At 34.1% G+C, this 21,505-nt stretch overlaps 1 protein-coding gene across 4 annotated transcripts in view; it reads left to right on the forward strand.

The window, feature by feature from the left end:
- Positions 1-21,505, forward strand: part of AKAP9 (A-kinase anchoring protein 9) — a 106,971-nt gene that overhangs the window by 23,095 nt on the left and 62,371 nt on the right. For 2 of the 4 annotated variants that reach the window (XM_030971785.1, XM_030971786.1), the window contains 6 exons: positions 2,440-2,694; positions 10,784-10,828; positions 16,966-17,019; positions 17,411-17,581; positions 19,990-20,145; positions 21,056-21,253. In XM_030971785.1, the coding sequence (XP_030827645.1) occupies positions 2,440-2,694; positions 10,784-10,828; positions 16,966-17,019; positions 17,411-17,581; positions 19,990-20,145; positions 21,056-21,253 (879 nt within the window). The remainder of the gene's footprint in view (positions 1-2,439; positions 2,695-10,783; positions 10,829-16,965; positions 17,020-17,410; positions 17,582-19,989; positions 20,146-21,055; positions 21,254-21,505) is intronic. The other 2 variants (XM_030971787.1, XM_030971788.1) reach the window with 2 other exon arrangements.

Consider the following 21,505-nt stretch of genomic DNA (forward strand, 5'->3'; position numbering starts at 1 on the left):
CTTATTTCTAGTTTTTAAAATATGATTAAAAATATGAATTTAAAGTTATGTTGCATTAGTGGCTGGACAGTTCTTTGTGTACCTGAATGTGTGGGGTTAAAAGTGCTATGATTTGTGCATGCATCCATCACTACTAGTGCAGTTATTCCCAAAGTCCTAGATCCTCAAGTGGAATTTGTCAGTTAAGAACTTGTGTAATACAAGAATGTAACATTTTTATTTTCACATGTGTTTAGCTTTCATGTGTGCTCATCTTCATCAGTGTTTAAACAGAAAAAAAATAGGATCTGCTTATAACTGCCATGGTAGGTTTTAGGCTGTTAATTCTGAAGAAGTGAAAGTCGACAACTTTGAAAGGAGGGAAATCTGGCATGCCCAGATGCTTCAGTTAAAATATGCAAAATACTTGAGGAGAGACAAGGAGTAATTCATTTGTCCTTGAGCTACACATCTAATTTTGTAGACAAATAAAGACTGTAAAGCTGCTTTTAAAAAGCCAACTTAACTTTCCATTACAGAAGATTTCAATCAAGTTGGGGAAGAGAGTTCTTGACCAGTGGCATTACATGTCGTTTATTACTTAGAAATAAAACATTAAAAAAGCAAAATCTCTCTGTAGTTACACTTGAAGTCAGGTTCTTTGCTTTCTGTCATTGGGACATTTGAACAAATTCTGCTTTTCCTTTGGACAAACTGAAAGTATTTTATTGAGATAAACTTACAGTTTTAGGAGAATGTAGTAATATCCTAAGGGAACAACTGAAACCTTTACCCTTCCCATTTTTGAGAAACTAAATCATTTTGAGAAACTAAATCTCTCTTTAGTTAGGTTTTGGGATGGTTGATTGGCTGTTTTGGGGGTTTTTTTCACTTAAACTTTGAAGTAGAAGGAGACTTTCTTTTCTTGTTTAGAATTTTTGAGTTTACTGGATTTTTTGTGAAATAACAAAAGATACATATTTTAAAAATAGAAAAAAATCACAAAGTTGAACTAATTAGAAAAGTAGTAGGGAGGAGGTAAGTATTAAGTACTTAGGTGAGCATATTTGGCTCAGCACATGTTCAGGTCCTCCTCCTCTAAACAGAGCAGGAACCATATGCCAAGCTGTCGTCCTGAGAAAGGAGAGGAGGCTGGAGAAACCCACAAAGAAATACAAATAAAAGGACAAAAGTATAAACCAGCCACAAGCCAGAACTGATCTCTCAGTGATGCATTTTGACTGGGGCTTCTCAGCTCTCTTGGGGCCAGATGAGAACTAGAAAGCTCTTCAGGTGACATCTTGCACTGTAACCAAACAGTGACTGGGAAAGGGGATCCGTGTGTCCTGTTCACTTTGGATGTTCCTGAAGAAGTTGGATGGAAGCCTGGCTTTCTCGGCTGGTGAATATCACAAGCAAATATGCTGTCTTTTCTATATTTGTTTTCTTCCAATTGCAGCGTGTTTATTAAAAAACCCATGGTATTTGAGTATTAGTTGATGATGAAAGTTTAAAGTTTTAGGGTCTTTATGTGTATGCTGGAGATACATTTATGAAATGTATTGTATATGATTTCAATTGGAAAGTAATGATTCTTGTTTTCAGATTTTATTGATAAGAACTTTTTCGTTTTGAATTTTAATTGGTAAACCCCAATGTGCTTGTTTTACTTATTTGAACAAAACTTCTGTTCTTGTTAAGAAAAAAAAAATTAAATGGATTTTCTTGTGTAAACCACTGTAAAGTGATTAAAAGTGATAAGCTCTTCAAAAGGCAGTGTCTTACTGTATTTGAATAGCTTACATACTAATTGGTTTTTAAACTGTGTGCCTGGCTCACCTGTGACTTTTTGTTCAGCATGTTTTGCTACAAGGTAGTGTGTCTTGTAATCTGCTCACTTTCTGGTTTTAGAGTATTCCCTTAATAAGTATTTTGCTACTTTGCTGTTTCTTTGTGTTTTCAGTAACTGATCAGCTTTTTGTGTTTTAGCAAACTTTTTTAAAAGCTTCATATGATACTTGCTTGAAGAGAAGTTTGCTTTTATCTGTCTCTGAAATAAAAATTAAATGGAATTTCTGTAAATTATTTTAAAGTTCCTATGAAATTGAAGAACGAGATCAGGTTATTTAATTGCATTTGTCCTTTATAATGACATTTGTACCTTTACATTTGAATGTCTTGATTTTTAGGTAGGTCTATGGAACAGTAACTTGCGAGTATGAAACTGAAAAGGAATTAATTAACTGGGTGTTGGTTTACATTTAAGATTTTGTTAAAGCAAAGTATTTAAATGGAAAAATAATCTGGGTCTGTCTCACATATGCAATATTAACTTCCGCCTTGTTTTCACTAGTGATTAATTGGAAGCTTTGTGTAGAATAGTGGGTAAGGCTTTGTTGAGGATGTCATTAGTAATAAAGAGGAAAACTCACCTTTAACAAGATTTTGTCTTCTCTACAGCTTGCCCAGTTTAGGCAGCGGAAGGCACAAACTGATGGTCAAAATGGATCAAAGAAGCAGAAAAAGAAGAAGAAAACAGCAAACATCAAAGATGAAGAATCAATACAAGATGGGATTGAAACTGATCGATCTCGAAGTGATGAAATATCCACATGCAGCAGTCGAAGGGGAGGAGCTGCTACTGCTGACTTTGCTATTATCAGGACTTTGCATAGTGGAGAAATTATCAAACACACCCCAGCTTACACCATTGAGGTGAGTTTGTCTCAGGCTGCAGTCACTTTTGGGGGTGAGTGGGCATAAAATAATGCATTCATTTTGAGAGTGGAAATAAAGGAATTGGATGAGATTTTGCACACTATTTCCTTTCTTCTTCTGTCTGACTTAGTATGTCTAGAGAAGACACTTTCTACTTGCCTGCTGGCATAATTTTTTTATTGTAGTCAGTTCCCTGTAGGGTATGGAAAGTGTGTTTGTATTGCTTTACTCCTTAAATGTGCATAAATTAATTTTGTTTAATTAGAAGTTGTGGATTGAAGTGGGTTTTTGAGTTCTGCACCTATGGCTACACCAAAATGTCAAACTAAACATCTTTCTTGTATTCATGATGTAATTTTAGTCACTCTGGTTAATGAGGACAAGGAATGAATTTAGAAATCACTACTGAGACCTGAGTGGCTTAAGAGATTGGTGAAGAGTTACTCTACTTTTACTACTTAATGAAATATAATTCTAATTGCCATTGGCTGAAAATACTTGCTCTGGGAAGTTTGGAAGATGCTGTGTGACATAGACCAGCAGTCCACTTTAGTTCTGAGTGGACATGAATTCATGTAATGTCATTACAGATAGAAGGGACAAGAAAGGCTGATATTATTTACAGAATAACTTACTCCATTTTTGAAACCAGTGCTTCTGCAATGACATGAGTGGCATTCTGGGGAAGCACCTCAATGCAAATTCCCAGCTCTGTGCAGATGAATACAGTAATTTTTGAGAGATGGGGTACAAATGAATGCTCTGCATGTTGACTTGCCAGTCCTGTGCTGGGATAGTCCATTTGTAACAATTTTGGCTCGATTATTGAATTTCCAGCAACTGAGGACTAACTGAGAAATTACACTTTTGGAAATGTTTTTGCATTTTTGTTAACAAAACCCCCAAACTTACCATGGTGGAGAGGCGGATGGACTAAATCATACATGCAAATGAAAACTTGTAAAGTAATTGATCCGTTTGTTTTACAGTTTTAAGCCTATAATATACTAGATTATATATATCAGTAATATATCAATATATCAATACACTAGACATTTTGAACCTTGTAGATACGTGCCTTTAATATGTAGCTTTTAATTCTTTGAAAGCTTATGTTAGGACTTCAAAACTGTAGTAACTCAATAAAACTGTCTGTTCAACTCAGATTTTCCTGGAGGAGGTAAGAAATTTGATAATAATATAACTATTTTCTTAAATGAAGATATGATTTCTTTGCCTTCTAGGCAAAGAGAAAGATTTTATTAAATTAATCAGATTATCTGCAGCTAATGAGAGAAGACTGCTAGAGAAAGGAGGTGTTTAGAGAGAGAATCACTTAAATTGTTGTTTTAATAATGCAATAGTCTGCATAAGTAGGACAACTGTATGAAGTAATTTCCTTGATCAAATATATTTTGAAGTTGCAGATGGACTCTGCTAATGTATTTCCTTTGTTAGGATAAATATCTCTAGTACAGTGGGAGAAACAGGGTGAAGTACAGAGTCATAGAATAACTTGGGTTAAAAGGGACCTTTGAGGTCATCTAGTCCGATCCTCAAAGTGCTCAAAGCAGGTCTAATTAGATCGGGTTGGTCCTAGTGGCCTGTGTTGGCCTCTAAATGCCTACAGTACAAGACATAGAACATTTTAGAATTGGAAAAAATAAAGATTGTATGTATGATACATCTTAAGATGGGGTATGATTTTTCTGAGGTCTGTCTTACTTCCAAAGCAACTTATCTTTTGTTTAAATAAATAAATATGGAGAGGCACCAGAGGTTTCTGGCTTGCTGGCGGAGGTGTTTTGTTTCTTTTTTAAAATGTAGCTTTAAAAGAATAAGCATTAGAATCATGTGAATTTGTAATTTGACTCCGTTGAGTTACTTAGTGACTTTTGTACCAGTATTCATTTCCACAAAAAAGAAAAAACACCCCGCTCCCAATTGGGAGAGCATTTTTCTTTATTAAATGTGGTCTGTAGCTTCCTTACTCATATTACTTAATTCAATAATTGGTATTTTTTAGTTGGATAGTGATGGCTAAAGTCTTTGCAATATTAATAGAAGAGGAAAAACTCTGAAAGTTTTTCAGTGAATCTCATAATTTACTGGTTTTAGTTGTACAAGTGCAATGATTTGGACTCAGAGCCTGTATTACCGTAATTGGATTGGAGCTTGCTGAGTTGAAATGGCAGCCACTGTAATAGGCAGTTTCAGGCTAATCTCTGCCATGGAGAATTACAGCTTTGAGCTGTTTGCTTTTTCACCCAACATTAAGTTGTAGGTTGCTGTGTCAGAAGAGTGAGACAGGATTACTGGAAGTATTATGCAGGATCATTTTCTAGCTAAACTTTGATTCGACTTATTTATTTCATCTTTTACTGGAGCTGATATTTAATATTGTTCTTTCTGTACACAAAATACAGACTCAGAACATCTGACTATACTGCCTGTCTATCTAAAAATCTTCGCTGGGCTTCTCTGTGGTAGTTTTGTGGGTAGAAGTTTATCTCCCTGCAGTTCTTTTAGTATGATTTTAAGTCCCCAGGGGAATTAGCATTTCCAAATACAAATAAAAAAGGGTTCTCTTACTCAATATGAATATCAGAAAGTGAAAGAGATACTCCTCTGAGAGCTTATTGGGAGCTTATATCCCCTGTGAAGGCAGAAGAGTTTCTTTTTGGAAAGGACAAAAGTGTTTAGAGTACAAAGAGGTTTTTTTGCAGTCATCCAGTTCCTTTTTTTTTTCCTTCTGTGTTCCTAAGGGTGTGTTCCTCTATCCCCCTGTGTTCTCTTCAGTTGCAGAAACTAATTGGAAGAACTCTGGAAGAACTATCATTGTTTAGCCATTACATTTTACATTCCATCTGAACTAATTTGTAATCTCTAAGGTTTCCATCTACTCTTGGAGGAACAATTTACAAGATTTATTGGAGAAGTGCTAGTTGGTATTTATTGAGTCTCTTGTTTCATGAGAGCTTTTTGGTTTTTTTTTTTGACAAAGAGAATATTTTTTGTCTTTATTCTGTTGCACCCCGATATCTTTAGATGTTGACATCCATAGTGTCCTTTAGGTATTGACATTCATAGTGTCCTTTTCCGTATAGAAGTAAAAATAACCTAGACCACATAATAAAATGACCTGGAATAAATTAAAATCTTGGGTTTATGATTGCTTCTTTTTGTGACTTCTGCAACTAAAAATGGAAGAAAACCAAAGTCACTTCTAAGGTGGATAATTGCTGAGATCACCTTTTCTGGGAAGTCTTGAAATGATGGATTGGAGCGTGCTGCTTTGCAAGAATGTCCCAATGTCAGAAAAGCAAAAGAAATTAACCTGTGTCACAGTAAAATTGTCCTTGAGTCACCTGGGTAGTAAAAGCTATTATGCAAAGCTTCTTAGAAAAGAAAAGTTCAAAGTTCTGTGATGAAGAATACCTGCTAATTGACTAAGGTTGGATTAGTAATTCGTCTTTTGGTTTTTAAAGGTCCTTTTGGTAATAGTTTTAGAATAGCTTAACTGTTAACAGTTAACAGTTAACAGTTGTAAAGTGGTAAAGTTAACAGTTGTAAAGTGGTAAAGCTCCATGTTCTTGTTTGATTTCTCTAAGGTATTCCAGTTGTTAGTGTCTGGATCAGCAAGTGAATAAGAAGAAGACTCTGGGTAGGATTCTTGAGAACTGACGAAGAAAAGTGATAGAAATCAGAAAGTATGTAAGCAGTATGGAGAAACAGTGAGGATGCCTCAGTGAGAAAAGGCATAAGTGGTGAATGTGGTAAGACATTCCTGTGATGGAAGCATGAAAGCAGAGAGCAACTAAGGGCTTTGACTAGAAAAGAGCTATTGTGGGATGTACAATAAGGTGGAGGAATTGAAAAAAAATATGGATAAATAAAATGTAGCAAAATTAGCCCAGTCTCTTCAGATAATACAGCATCCATTGGAACACGTTTTGAAATTGAAGAATGAAGAAAAGCAAATGTTTGGAAATATTCTGTTCAGTAGTAAAGGCAGTGCCGCAAGAGAAGGTAGGAGATTCTCAGCAACATATGGTTCTGATTGAAGCCAGTCATTCTCTCTATTCACCATCTGGCCAGAAAATTGCCAGGATAACTTGTCAATTTTATTTGATTCATAAGACAACCTCTGGTATTACGCCTCTCTTTATCTCTGTAAATACTCATATATAATAGATTTACTGGCACAGAAATTACCTGTATTGGAGAATGGTCTCCGCATTTACAGGGTATTTCACTTTAGATTAAACATTTATAAAGCCATGTTGCTAAAGAATAGAAACCTAATTGAATGCATAGGTTATCACTGTTGATGGTGTTTTCTGATACCATCAGAGGTTTACACACTGCAGAGTTCAGCATCTTGCTGCAGGTTGTATTCAGCTTTGGCAGAGGTTTATCTCCACTTAAATGCACTCAGTTTCAATTTGAGCATAGTCAATTGGTTTGGATCATAAATTACTAGAGAATTTGAGTTGAATGGTTTTTGATCTTAGGAACTAAGGAAGACATGATAAGGCAATATAAAAGAATAGCCCTTCATATTCAGAATGTTCTACAAGTATAAAAGGCCCACAAGGTTCAGGATTACCTAAAGAGAGGGTTTTATGTCTGGGATATTCTGTTTACATTCTCTTTGCCTCACTAGTCATGGTCTCCTTAATTAGACATACTTGTAATCCTCTATGAATTGCTAGAAACCCATCTGAAAATGGCCAAGTCAAAATAACTTGGTCTGTAATTAATCCAGCCTTTTGTACTTACATTTTTGTGACAGTTTTTACTGAGGTCATAAAAAAGTCAGTAGTTTCTTTCAGATAGACTTCTGTTCCATGAATATTCAGTCTATGCCTTCATCCATTCTGATTTGAGTAGTTTAGAACCAACTGTATATTGGTTCTTGCAAAATGTTTTATTGTCACCTGTGGAAGTTTTTCAAAGAAATATGAAAATCACTTTGCAGTTTTGTGGCCAATTTTGTATATGAGTTCTTTTGTGAATCCTGGGGTATTGTTGGGTGCCCAGTGTCCAAGAACGTGATTTTTGAGCAGTGCTTAACTGCATACAGAAACAAGTTACTCTAAAATGGGCCTGCTATATTCCACAGGCTGATACTCCTTTTTTTTTTTTTTTTTGTATTGTTTTGCAGTATTTCCTCTGAAATATAGACAGAACTTTTACAAATTTTCTGAATACTGTTATTATTAAAGGTACCATCTGCAGAATGGATGGAGATAGTTGCCTGTAAAGAGTCTTTGAGATGTCTCTTCAATGTATTTTAGCAATCAATTACATTGTCAGTGAAGAAAATACTAAAATAAGGTGTAAAGTATTTTGCCAGAAGAGAGTAACTGTTTGCAGCAAGAAAATACTGTGGGACACAGTTAATAGAATATGTGCAAAATAACTGTGAGGGTGTAACAAACACCTGCTTCAAATTCCATGAAGCATTGAGAGACCTGATAAATAGCCTTCTTGGCATTATCCTGTCAAAGATTTTGTGTTGCTAAGAGTGTCTAGTCAGAATTTTTTGAAATTATTTCCATTGAGACTGGACACCTGTGGCTCAAATGAGCTATGTAAAACCTAATTACTTTTGTTCACCAAAGAAGAATAGAAGCATACAGAACAGGTAGCTTGATTATGGAGGGAACTGTATTTAAAATAAAGTTGATCAGGTCTTAGGAAGTAACATAGATGCTTGGAGGGCAAGATGACTGCCTGTAAAATGTATTTGTAATGATACAGATTCTGATAGTGAAAGAGTATCATGAAGTCTTACAGTCTGGGATGTAATGTGTGAGCTCATAGGATTTAATTCTCTTTAACTGGTTTTTAGGAGGGTTTGGATGATCCCCTTAGCACAGGAGACAGTGCATTTAGCTGGAGTTATTTGGCCATCTTTCTGTCCTCAAAATCATAGAATCCCTTGGCAAAATGACTTGGTTTTAACATGCAAATAACTATCTAGATCCAGTACTGAAGTTGGCAGTATAGAAAGATTGCTTATGCTGCTAACAGATATTGTACACCTAAACTGATAGAGCACTATGTGGTTTTAATGGTTTTGTAAAAAAATATTTTAGGCGCTTTTTTTTAATTATAGATTGATATTCAGAAAGGACCAACAATATATTAACTTTTTAAAAAATATCATATCTGTCCAAGTTGCCATAACAAAACAAGAGAATTTTTTCCATAATCAACTTCCTATGAGAATTAATATTTTCTCACTCCAGCCTAAGCTTCAACCTACAAATTATTTCCCTTTTTCTATAATTATCTACTAGGTTCATCTATCTATAGTTTATCTGATGATGTACAAATTCTTCATCTCTGTTATGAACAAGAGACTGTTTTTATAATTTAAAAAGGAATTTTTACAAGGAAAAACTATTGAAGAAGTGGGACTACTTGTTCCTGTTTTTTGTATGTTGGAGAAGTGCCTATATTTCATGCTGTATATAAGGATTTCTTGAAGAGTTCTTAGATCTAGCTACATATACACATTCATAGTAACTCTTCTGAGCTTCTGTAGGAATACTTCTAATCATTCTTTGTGAAAACTCCTGAATTGGAGCAAACCATGAAAAATTGTAAGAAGATAACAACCATATTTGTTATCTATGTTACGAAAAAAATAACGTAGTTTTCTCTGGTTTTATTTCTTCCAGAGGATTTTGTCCTAGACCAAGGACATAGACTATAAACAAGATGTAATTTTTTTGGATGAATGTATATATACACAAATATTGATATAAATATAAATAATATGAATAAAATATATTTGTGTGAAAATGAAATATTTTAAAATACTGATTTTGTATTTCATAGCAGAAATACTTTTGTCATCCTAGAGTTTGAAAACATAATTTTGATTTATGTTTCAGTTAGTGTCTTATTTTTGAGGTGGACCTGGTTTTATTTTTTAAAATTATATGCACTGTATGAATTTTAACTTCCAAGTAAATATTTTAAGGCAATGTTATGCACTCTGTAGGTGAAACAATATCCTTTGTTTAGGTTAATTACATTCTGGAGCTGCATATTGGATTCAAAATATGTAGAATCAATGTTAGGATTGTGAAAACTGCAGAACTTCAAGAGATCTGAGTGGTTGATAACTTTGAAAAAACCAAAACAAAGCACAGTTGACCTTCCAAATATTACCTGTGTCTTCTGATGCAAAACATACCATGTTCCTTTGAAAATAAGCCTGAAAGAACTCAATATAAAATTGAGAAATTTACTGTGAGGCTGGCTAACCTGTTAAGTGAATTTTGGACAAGTTTTATTATGTGCACATCATTTTTGCCAAAGTAGTTCTAACTCACAGTGACATTTCTCAAAGTTTTCAGGTTTTTCTTTCAAGTGCACTTATTCCATGATTGTGCACCTTATATACATAATTTGCATCTTTTCCCATGAACATTTTGATTCTCAAACTTCATACAGTTTATGTAGTTCATCAGGATACACGATGTTTCATTCAGGCATCTGCCATGGCACATCTGTGCTCAGTTTGTTAAGGCTTTGTTCCCTTCATTCCTCTACTTCATTAGATCACAAGATTTGAGTCTTTGTCTTATTTTCCCTTGGTTTCCATGGAAGCTGAAGGATGAGTGTTTGTTTTAAAATTCTAGTCAGCCTCAAAAGTCTTGCATGTATGAAAATTATGTTCTATACAAGATTGTGTTCTTAAGCCAGCAAAGTTTCTAATTAGGTAAAATTAATATAGCAGAGACAAATTCATGGTACTTCTCAGTTCTTTTTAAAAAAACAAAAATAAATCCCAGGAACATAAGTTAAATTTTCAAAATACTGTTTTGTACCTGTAGTTGTGTGAAGATTTTATCAGGTAATTATAGTGTTTCTGTGATCATAGTTCAACAGCAAAATGTCTTTGTTAAAGATGGCATTTCAAGGAAGTGAAGGTGACTATTGCTGTACATATGCTCTTATTAAATTCACATACACCTTGGTGTTTTTATATACTGTAAAACGGAAAATGTCTTGTTTGGTATTTTTACAGTGCCATCATTGTAAATATTTTAATATTTTATTTTAGCCAGAAAGTGAAATTTCCACCACAGTAGAAGATTACAGTTCTGAGGTAAGACTGAAGTAATGCTTTTCTTAGCTTTTCTTTCAACCTTTTCTGTTACATGTTTGCTGCAATGCTATGCATAGTTTTTCAAAAGGAGAAGGAAAGAAAGAGCAGATGTGGTATTATAGACAAATCTGTTGCATGTTATTACTGGTATGATCAATGTACCATTAAAGCAAGCATTATGTCAACTCCATAATGGGATGGCTACCATAATAAATAATGCAGTAAATACATAAACTCTTGTAGCAGTGTCATCCTTAAGGTCGTATTAAGTATTGCCATGGGAGTATTGGCTGTGCATAATCTCTGCTAATTTTCTGTGAGAGACTGTTTAACAAGTCGATTACATTTTAATGAGTTTCAAATCAGCCTCAGTGACTGGCTGAGTGTCAGTCTGCTGGTGGGAGATGATGAGTGATTACCTGTGCATCGCTTGTTGGTTGGCTGGTTTGTTTTCTTTCACTTATTAAGCTGACTGTATCTCAGCCCATGAATTTCAGTTGCTTTTGCCCTTCCAATTCTCTCTTCCACCCTGCTGGTGGGGGAGTGAGTGACTGGAACAGGGGCTTAGCTGCTAGACAGAGTCAGCCCACACATTGGCATCTACAGCTGATTTCTGTCACATGGAAGTATAGTTGTGTGTGTGGAACTTGGGTCCTGTCAGATAAAACAGTTATGTTTCTAAGGAGTAAACTGCCTCATGCATAAATGTTGGTCAAGAGCATGCCAGCAAGAAATAGCCATGGAGCGTCTGAATACAGTAGGAATTGGTTTTAGTTTGAAAATCTAATTTTTCATGTCTCAAACAATCACTTTGTGTAGGGGCAGTCTGCATTTTATTTTGCAGTTCTCTGTGCTAAACAGTTTAGAACAAACACACCCAGAATCTTAAGCTTGGCAACAAGGAAGAGAGGATGAAGTAAAACGAATTAATCTCATTGCTGTTTGCTGTCAAGAGTGTAGCAGACATACTTTTGAAGAGCTGCCGTGACTGTAGTGCACCTTTTTAGAATATGCATCACCATGGTATGTGATTACTTTTACATGGAATTTGCAGTATGTGAAGAATGAACCCTTGAAAACAGTTGACAATGTCATTGATATTCATGTATTTTGTCAAGTGAGACATATTACATATATCATGAAGTATGAATGAAATTCTGATCCACTTCTAAGGTGGTAGGAAGCAGTGCTGGAGACTGATTGCAAAAGGTGAAGGAAACATGTCTTTGTACAGGGCAACAAGATACAGAAAACATCTGGTATAATGCCTTGTGGTAATTGTGGACGTGTTCTGATTTTAGTGTTTGGGGCTTCAGTTTCAGTTGAATTTAAAGCTCTCATTTTAACATGAAGTTCCACATCTAAACACTTCATTCTCCAAAGATTTTCACAGATAATCTGCAGAGGATATTAGGGACCAAATTTTCAAATACTGAGGACACAGAAGAGTAGCATTGCTGAATATGAAGAACAGAGATATCTGAATATTCCTTACAAAAATTACAGATTTCCTAAAAAAGGTGTGGCAGATGCATTACTAACTAGGCAGTTCTTATTCCTGCAAAAAGACTTTTTATCTTGCTGAGAGTTATTTTCTAAGACATAAATAGGCAACACAAAACTTATGAATAGTAGCATGATACTGGCTCTCATAAAGAGCAAGCTCAAGCTGTCAGATTTGCCATCTTTTGTAATAAACTCTTTTTAATTCCAGTTCATTACAATTAGTTGGTATCTGAAATGGGGAGACATCACATTTAGGAATGCAAATATTTTAGGAGCTGATTTTTCAATATGTTTAATATCAGCTGTAATGTTACTTTTATAATTAAAAGCTCTGCTTCCATTCATGGACACACTGTAAATAAAATTATCTGAAGTCTTTTCAGTTGAAGATGAGAATAAATTAAATTTTGTCTATAGCAGAATAATTATGCAGATATATAAAATATTTGGCTTATGTTTTTTTCCAAATACATTATTTCCTTTTCAGAACACTATGAAAACCCATATTTGAAGAGACATAGGCCTGTTGATCCATCTTTTTCCTCACAGATTAGAACATCTATATTATTTTTAGTGGTTTTGCCAGAAATTAAGTTGAATTGAAGTTGTCATGCTTCAAATTCAGATAGGTTGTAAATAGTTTGTTTTGTTGTTGATGATAAATTAAATCAGATGGTGTTAATTCTTCAGCCCCTTATCTTGAGGAATTGATAAAACTAAGTGATAAGGTATTTCCCTCTTTAGCAGACATACCAGGCACAAAATTGTAAGGCAATACAGTTATCTAAGCAAAACTGAAGGTGTGTTTATATAAGAAGTCTTGTATTGAAGGAAGTTTATAAATACAGTCTTTTGTTCAGTTTTGCTCAGCCACCTTTCTAATACCTACACTATCAAGGTAGTAGCTGACTGAAGACTGGTAAATCCTTCATATGTCCAGCTTGTCTTCTGGGAGAAGTTCCTCCATGTGAGCAGCAATGACACCTACCTGGATAGTCTTAAATTATAATGGAGGTTAGCTATTTAAGGTTATGGTTTGAACTCAGAACTAAGGGAAGTTAGGCTTTTCCCAACAGTTGAAATTTTGAGGAATTTTATAACTGTGTAAGGTAGAGTTGTCCCCATACATTTTCCATATGCCTCAGTTTTATGGTATAATTGAAAAGCTGTTCTACCTGATTTTTTTCTCTTCTTGGTTCTCTTTCCAAAATGCAAAGTATAATCCCTGAAAAGATGGTTAATACGAAGTCTAGAAAGTTGTTTGTTTTTATAAATTTTAATGAAATTCTATACCTCAACCTTAGCTACTGCATAAAGAAATTGGTTGCTATTCTGTTATTATATAGAAAAATGTATTGAGCCATGATATTTTAAAAAGTCATCAGTGGTTCTTCTTTAGAAGTTACTAACTTTAGTTACAGGATTGTAACTATTTTTGCCACAATCTGAAAATGACTTTTGTTTATGGAGTAGAAACCCTCTCCCACAAAACCCCCTAAATATGCTGAAATTCATTTTCCCAAGGTAACCTGATTGCTAATTTTAGCTAAGTTTCATATAGTCAGTTGTGACATAACTAGAAAATTCAGGAGAGGCTAAGAACATTGACAAGCAGTGATCAAGGTCTAAATATTAATTTTTAGGAAGGAATCAGGTGTCCAAAATGTACAATACCGGGGTGAAGGGGGAAAGAAAACATGAGGTAAATTTGTTAATATGTTCCAGATACTTCTCTGTGTTTCTACTACCTATCAAACAAGTCTTTTAAGCAGAACAGTATGTATTGATTTATGCTGAGCATGAATTTATTATTTATAGAGGGAAATCTCTGTAGTAATGGTATTAATGTTGTAAGTAGTTACACATTATATATTATTACTGCTATTTTTGAGATACAATTTCAAGTCTTCCAAGGTCTAAGGAACATTAGATGGGGTACAGCGATTTCATAAATGTAATCCTGACCTCTAGTGGCATTTGTCATGAATCACTGCTTAATCCTGTGGTGGAGGTTGGTTTTCCTTGTGTCTCTCAGAAAGAAGATTCCTTTCATTTGCCTTAAGCATATGTATTAACTGATGCAGTAGAAATGAAACCTGTAGCCATTAGACTACAGGTTATATTTTACTTTATAATACTAAATAACATTTCTGTGAATTATTTTGAAAATGCAAGGAAGGAAGAACAATCAGATATAATGTCCTTTGAAACTTCTATAACCTTCACTTGTTTCATATTGTTTGTTCACCAAAACTGTGACTGCTGAGTAATGTATTGTAAAATTTAATATATTCTTATTTTGTGATTATTTGCTCATGCAATTTTATCCAGAGCTTTTGTTACTTCTTGGTTCCATTATGTTAAAATGGTATGTGGTTTAATTCTTTCAATGTTTAATTTTTTCCTGGGATATGCAACTAAGCACATCATAGGCAATTAAGGCATAAGAATGTTTCAGTTTTAAAGGTGAACTGCAAAGCTTTTAAAGAAGAAATTATAAGAATCTACCTGAAGAGCATTTATAGACTTGCAGAAGATCTTTAAATGGGTAAATCACTGGGACCATAAGTCAAAACACAGGAGTCCTGCAGACATTGTTTAGCCATCTACTGACACTCAAGTTGTCATCTGAACTACTGAATTAATATATATCAGATGAGTGGAAAATTAATTTTTAATTAAGATATTTTGAAGCTAGTAACTCATTACCAACTGTTTGTCTGGTCTTACACAGCAGAATTTGTCATGCTAGGGGTTGCCAGGCTGCTCTCAAGGTTTCCCTCAGCACAGCGCCCTGCTGTGGCTGTCTGGCTGGGGTATTTTTCACAGATTGCAGTGCAATTTGTTGCCTTGTCATGTTTCCACTTAGGCTTTGCCAGGAAACATTTGAAAGGAGAAGGTATCAGATGAGAAGAGCATGGACTACCATGTTACTATGTGCATCGCTTGTGTGATGTCCAAGAGTTACACTCCCATGAAATGGAGCAGGATTTCGGACATTCCACACAGTTGATTTGAATGTGTGTAGCAAAATCTCTTCTCAAGTTAAAGGTCTTTTGTAGAATTTTCAGCTGCTGAGCAGTCTGGAACAGCTAATGAGATAAGACTTTTGTGCCTTTCCTGTTAGTTCTTGTTATAAAGTGTCTTTGGTAGTCGCACATAACCATAATTCATGGGAAGAGAAGTGTATCCACTGTGGTAGATTACAGTGATTGCACACTGCATCTTTATCAATTTTGCCTAAGTAAAATGGGAGTTGCAAAGGGGAAAGGAAGGATTTCATAGTAGTTTCTATTAAACTACTAGTGTTGTTAATCTGGGACATGTGCCAAAATCTGAATAAAGATGTTGGTGCCAGGCGCTGCGAAGACATTTGTGTGTCTGAAAGTAGAGCAAACATCTGGCAATATACAAATGATACACAGTGCCTCTATGAGTTGCCTGGACTGCTGTTTGCTGCAATTTTCTTTATTCCTTCTAAACTAAATTAGTAATTTCTGTGGTGTCTTTTTTTTACTGGGAAAATCAGAAATTGAAAGGGCGCTGTATCAGCTCTGCAAATTCTCTAATGCAGATTTGTCCATTTGCCTAATACAAATTCAATGACTGTATTGATCCCATTTATAACAGTGCACTTATTGATTTGCTCAGGCATGGTAGTTATTTGTAAGTAAGCCCTGATCCAGGCTATGCAGACATCTGAGCAGTACAGCTTCTTTTTTGATTTAAACATAGTATTTGGATCTGAAATACTATGCCGCCTTTCCATTTCTAGTACCATTATTTTTGTTTCCGACTCTGATGTAATAATGAGCTCTGAGGAGAAATGCAGCTTTTCTTGCTTTCTCATTTTTGAACACTGGTCTGCTGCTTTAAAAGCCTGCCTGTCTGTTTGACCACTACTCATGTGTACCCAGTATGTTCTTTTCATTTGGATTTTTTTTTTACCTATAACTGCTGCTTTGGCTTGTTCTTGCCTTTTGGAGATTTCCTGGTTTTGGTTTGTACAGTCAGTAGAACCAAAATTCTCATAGAAGCTGAAAGACCTTGCAGTGTTAGGTGAGTGAAAGAGGATTTATTTTCAAATGTCTTATGTCAAATGTATAATTTCTTTTTTTTTCAATTTCATGAAATTCCATCAAATTGAGAATGAAAATCTATGATACTGCCTTTCATCCCCTATCAAGAGATAGGTGATTTTCAGGTAGACTAAATCTTGTGGTGCATAAAAATCTTTCAGAAAGCATAACTATGTTTAATAATATGTAAAAATATTAAACATGTAATTTAAAATGCAATAGTGCTGTATTTTAATGATTTAAAAGATAAAGCTTTGCACTGACCTTTAAATCTGAATTCTTTTGTTTTCTCTAGATGTTGATTGGTAATAAGGTTTTTGTTTTTAGACAGTAGTATTTGTTTTTGAAATTTTGTGTGTTTTACATGTTATCTATGCTTACTTTGATGCAATTTGCTATATAGAAAGCTATTTTGTATTTCAAATGAAATAAATTTTTGTAGCATAACAATTCCCATGGGTCTGCAGAAATTGCCACATAAGATTCAAGTAAGTGGGAAATAAAAATCAAGCATTATTTCAAATAATGTATTTAGAAATTGTCTTTATACAGGTAAATGGTTGCAGTTTTGTGACAAGAACAGCTATACCTGCAGACTTAATCAGGGTACAGTTTTGCAAATTGAATCGGAATACTAATGGAGAATACTAAACACCTCAACAAAAACTGTGTTGCTGACTAATACTTTGCATGCTGTGCTCTACATCTGCATTGTTTGCTATATTAATGTAGTGTATCCTTAAACTTGAAATGCAAACGAGTTTAGTCCATCTATTAAGGCTAAAGTTATAGAGCACAACTCACAGAAACGTTTTGTGTCAGTGCTTTTGAGGTGTGAATTATACTAACAAAGGAGGTTACCATGGCAATAAGATAATTGATGCACTATTGGATGTTAATATTCTAAGGTGGTATTTGGTACAGGATTTGATTCTTGACTTTATTTACTGTGATAAAACATAAAAATTGGCATGTAAAGGAACTTGGATTGATTTAGGAAGAAGATTTTGGAGTTGGAGACATTCATTCAGAGCATGGAATGCAGCACTCACACACACAGCTAGAGGTGATGGAGAATCAATTGGCTGGGAAGCAACAAGAGATTGAAGAACTAAGCAGAGAGATAGAAGAAATGAGGGCAGCCTATGGTACAGAAGGATTGCAACAGGTATAATTACCTTATGTTGCTTTCTACTTGCTATTTGGTTACATGCAAAAATGCAGAGCCTCGCTGGAAAGTGTTCACACTAATGGTAGTTGTTCAGAATGCACTCAGTGTGTGATATAGAATTAAATACATGTAATTTCTTTCAGTAATATGCCATGTGTTCTGTTACTTTGAATGGCATTTGCATTGTGTGTCCTTTTTCTCTGTATTTTGTGACTAAAATTCGAATTGTCTTTACGGTGAGATTCTTCAAATTAAGAATGGAAAGACAGTTTTCTTCAAGAAAAGCCCTAATTCTTCTCTACTTATGCAAAGACTTTAATGTCTTCCTGCTCCTCCAAGACCAAAAAACCTCAGGTTTTACTGCCTAAGGAATAATATAACTGAACCAAAATGTATTTGTCTGTCAGACTTCACAGTGTGAAATACAAAAACACCAGTGTCAGAATGTTTTAATTTAAAACACCTAATAAAAACACCTAATAATTTGGGTTTACAGGAAAGCATTTCTTACTTTAAAAATACCATTGGAATATAGACTTACATTCTAAACTAAAGAATATTCTTCCAGTTTAAGCCAGTGGTGCAGTGCACTCAGGTCAATGCTTTGCTGTGCTTTTGTCTTACTTGTCTCTCTCCTAATTTGGATTCAGGTCATGTCACTGTATTTTGATGGGTTTTTTTGCAAAGTACTATACATTTTTTTAAAATCTTCTACTATTATTATTATTATTATTATTATTATTATTATTATTATTATTATTATTATTATTATTATTATTATTATTATTATTATATTATTTTTATCTGTGATAATAGATGTCATTTTATCTACCATAGCACCAGCTAAGTGGGTGCCCCAGAAGAGGTGGTTTATTATTTCTTTGTCTGGTGTTGAATTTTAATTACTGTGTCTTGTATCTGTTGTGCTAAACATAATAGTCATAATCATAGCATAATAAAGAAAATAAGTATTTCTAATGATTGTAACTACTGTTAATTTTTCCTGAAAGAGTAGAAAGTGAAAATGTTTTTTAAAAATGCATTTTTTAAATGGCTATAATTACAATTTTTAAAATTAAATAAAAATTTATTTAAACAAAATTGAGCATTTTCGGGTTTGGGGCTGTGGTACAATAATATTTTAATTATTGAAGTTTATTTTTGTTTATAGTGGTACAGTGCATAGTATCTCAGTTGAGAAATGCATATGGTTTATTTTTCAGAAGAAACAAAAGAATTGTAAAAGGGGAGTGGAGAAGATAATTGTGTGCTTTAGTTCTGCCTTTGTCAAGAATGGAGATTGAATTTAAAAAGTTGGAAATTATATAACATTATGTGCTTTGGAACTAACATATTTACATATTCGATTTCATTGAACAGATGCTATAGCACTCTTAAGTTCCTGATCTGTTACTAAGTTTCTCTACTATAGCAAACATTTAGTATTTTCATTAGGCCTGTGCTTTTTTGTTTTTTGGAGTTGACTCCAGTGTTCTATAAAGAACTTTATCTGGAAGCATTACCATGTTAACAACCAAAATTCAGCATATAACTTGGTGAAGGTTTTTTGGGGGAATATTGTAAACAAAGCAGTTACAAAAGATTACTAATGGTTTAAGAAATTGCAGTGTGTAGAGAGGAGGCTTCCACTAGCCTTAAGTGAGTTCAAATTGAGAAAGAAACTTTATACTGATACATTATTATATAAATGCGCATAAAAATATTGCAAATCCATATTGTAGAATTTCTGACTGCTTGAATGTAATCCTACAAAAAATTAAAACAGTTGGGAAAGAATTTTTTGTACTCTTATAATTTCTTCATCATTACAAATTACAAAAGATTAATCTGTTAAATATGCTGTATCCATTTTGCAGCTTGAACTGATTTTCTTGTGTAGTTATGAATGATTTCCATGGGTTCACAGTGTAAGATACTGCATGGTATCTATTACCTGCTTTAGTACAATGAATGCTGTTTGTTGCACTTCAAGTGAGAGATGATATAACGTGCATTTATTGTGGGAAAAGTGTGTGAACATCAGTAGTTGTACAAGCACTATTAGTAGATATTCTGGCTTTCTTTATGATGGTTTGTTTATGTGGCCACACTTTTTATTTTAAAAGCAAGTTATATATTTAACTAATTAACCTTCTTAAAAGTTCAGATTTTTTTATTTGTTAACTATATTTTATGGAGAGATCATGTATTGTTCAATGAGGGTGAAAAAATCCTCCTTCTGAAATTTTTACAAATAAAGTGTGTTAAAATATAAAAACTATACTAGTGAGACACCTTTTAAACAGAGGGGTTAGGGATGACTTACTCCTATCTAACTAAAATTAGCTAGTATTTTTGACTGTAGTTTTCATGTGCATTAATAATTTAAATTTTATCTTTTACAGCTGCAAGAATTTGAAGCTGCTATCAAAAAAAGAGATGACATTATCACTCAGCTCACTACTAACCTGCAGCAGGCACGAAAAGAGAAGGATGAAACCATGAGGGAGTTCTTGGAGCTTACTGAGCAAAGTCAAAAACTGCAAATTCAGTTTCAGCATGTAAGTTATACAGCTGCCAACATTTATTTGGGTTTGACAATAGTTGTCACTTTGGATGTTCCATAAATAGCTACTTCCTGCAGAAATTTTTTTGTGCATTTTTCAAGGATCAGCCTCTTAGCATAGATCAGCAGTCATTTTCCTGGTCCTACAGTTGTTGTCACAGTATAGAACAATTAACTGTAAAAGTATAAATATTAGTCTGTTTTCTTTATTATTACGTGGTAATAGCTTCTGATAAATACTTAATTGTGGCAGTTATCCTGGGGAAAAATACTTGGGTAATTAGTTCTCAGAGCTTTGGGCAGAAATGTTCCCTTTGAAATCAAAATATCCAGCCATCAGCTTCCATGGGCCACAGATTCACACTCCAGTTCTTATATTTCTGAATAAAAGCTTCCTTTATGGTGTTATTAAAAGGTAGCTTAAATAACAAAGTGAAGCTTCAGAAAGACATTTGTTCTAACAAGCATGGTGATTGAGGTGCCACAGGCACACAGACTACACCTTACAGTGTTGCAGTTGAATCTTGTAGTATTTCATGCTGTTTAAGCACATTATATAGCTAATTTTGAGCTTCAAGTGGATTATATTCTGAAGCCTGAGATTTTATTATTAAAAATCGGATTATGGGCTCCATAGCTGCAAGTAGTTAGTTTTACTACACACTGATGTATCTGAGACACTGCTGTCCTATGTTACCTCATCATGAATATTTAATTAATATGAAATAATTATTGGCTGGCCATCCCAAATGAATAAGGATGTTTGACTTCCTCTACAAGAACGTAGAAATCTTTGACTTGTGATGTTGAAGAAGAAAGTAAAGATCACTATTTCTGTATGTAGCACAAGCATTTTCTGATGAAAAACCTGATGTATTTTAGGTTTTATTTCTTTACAATTCAAGTTGCAGGCAAGTGAAGCCCTAAGGAACAGCAGCCATAGTTGCACAGCTGCTGATTTACTGCAAGCGAAGCAACAGATACTTTCACATCAGCAGCAGCTAGAAGAACAAGAAAGCCTGCTTAAGAATTACCAAAAGAAGAATGAAGAATTTGAAGAGCAGATTACACATCTTCAAGAGAAAATAGTGACATATGAAATGGTATGTTCCTTACTCTAAAGATCTCTTTTCCTAAACACTTTTTAGGATTTTGTAATTCCTTTGAAAAAAAAAAGCCAGAGCACAGGTAATGAGTTTGCTGCATAGAATGCATACAACGATTTTAAGTTTTTGACGCTGTTTCTGTTAACTAACACATAATATGTATATAATCTAAAACGGAAAATATTATGTCAGTATTATATATTATTTTTATTAGAGTTGTAGAAATATTTAGAGCAAGTTTTGAAACTA

This window comes from Camarhynchus parvulus, chromosome 2 (genome assembly GCF_901933205.1).
Source record: "Camarhynchus parvulus chromosome 2, STF_HiC, whole genome shotgun sequence".
Lineage (NCBI taxonomy): Eukaryota > Metazoa > Chordata > Aves > Passeriformes > Thraupidae > Camarhynchus > Camarhynchus parvulus.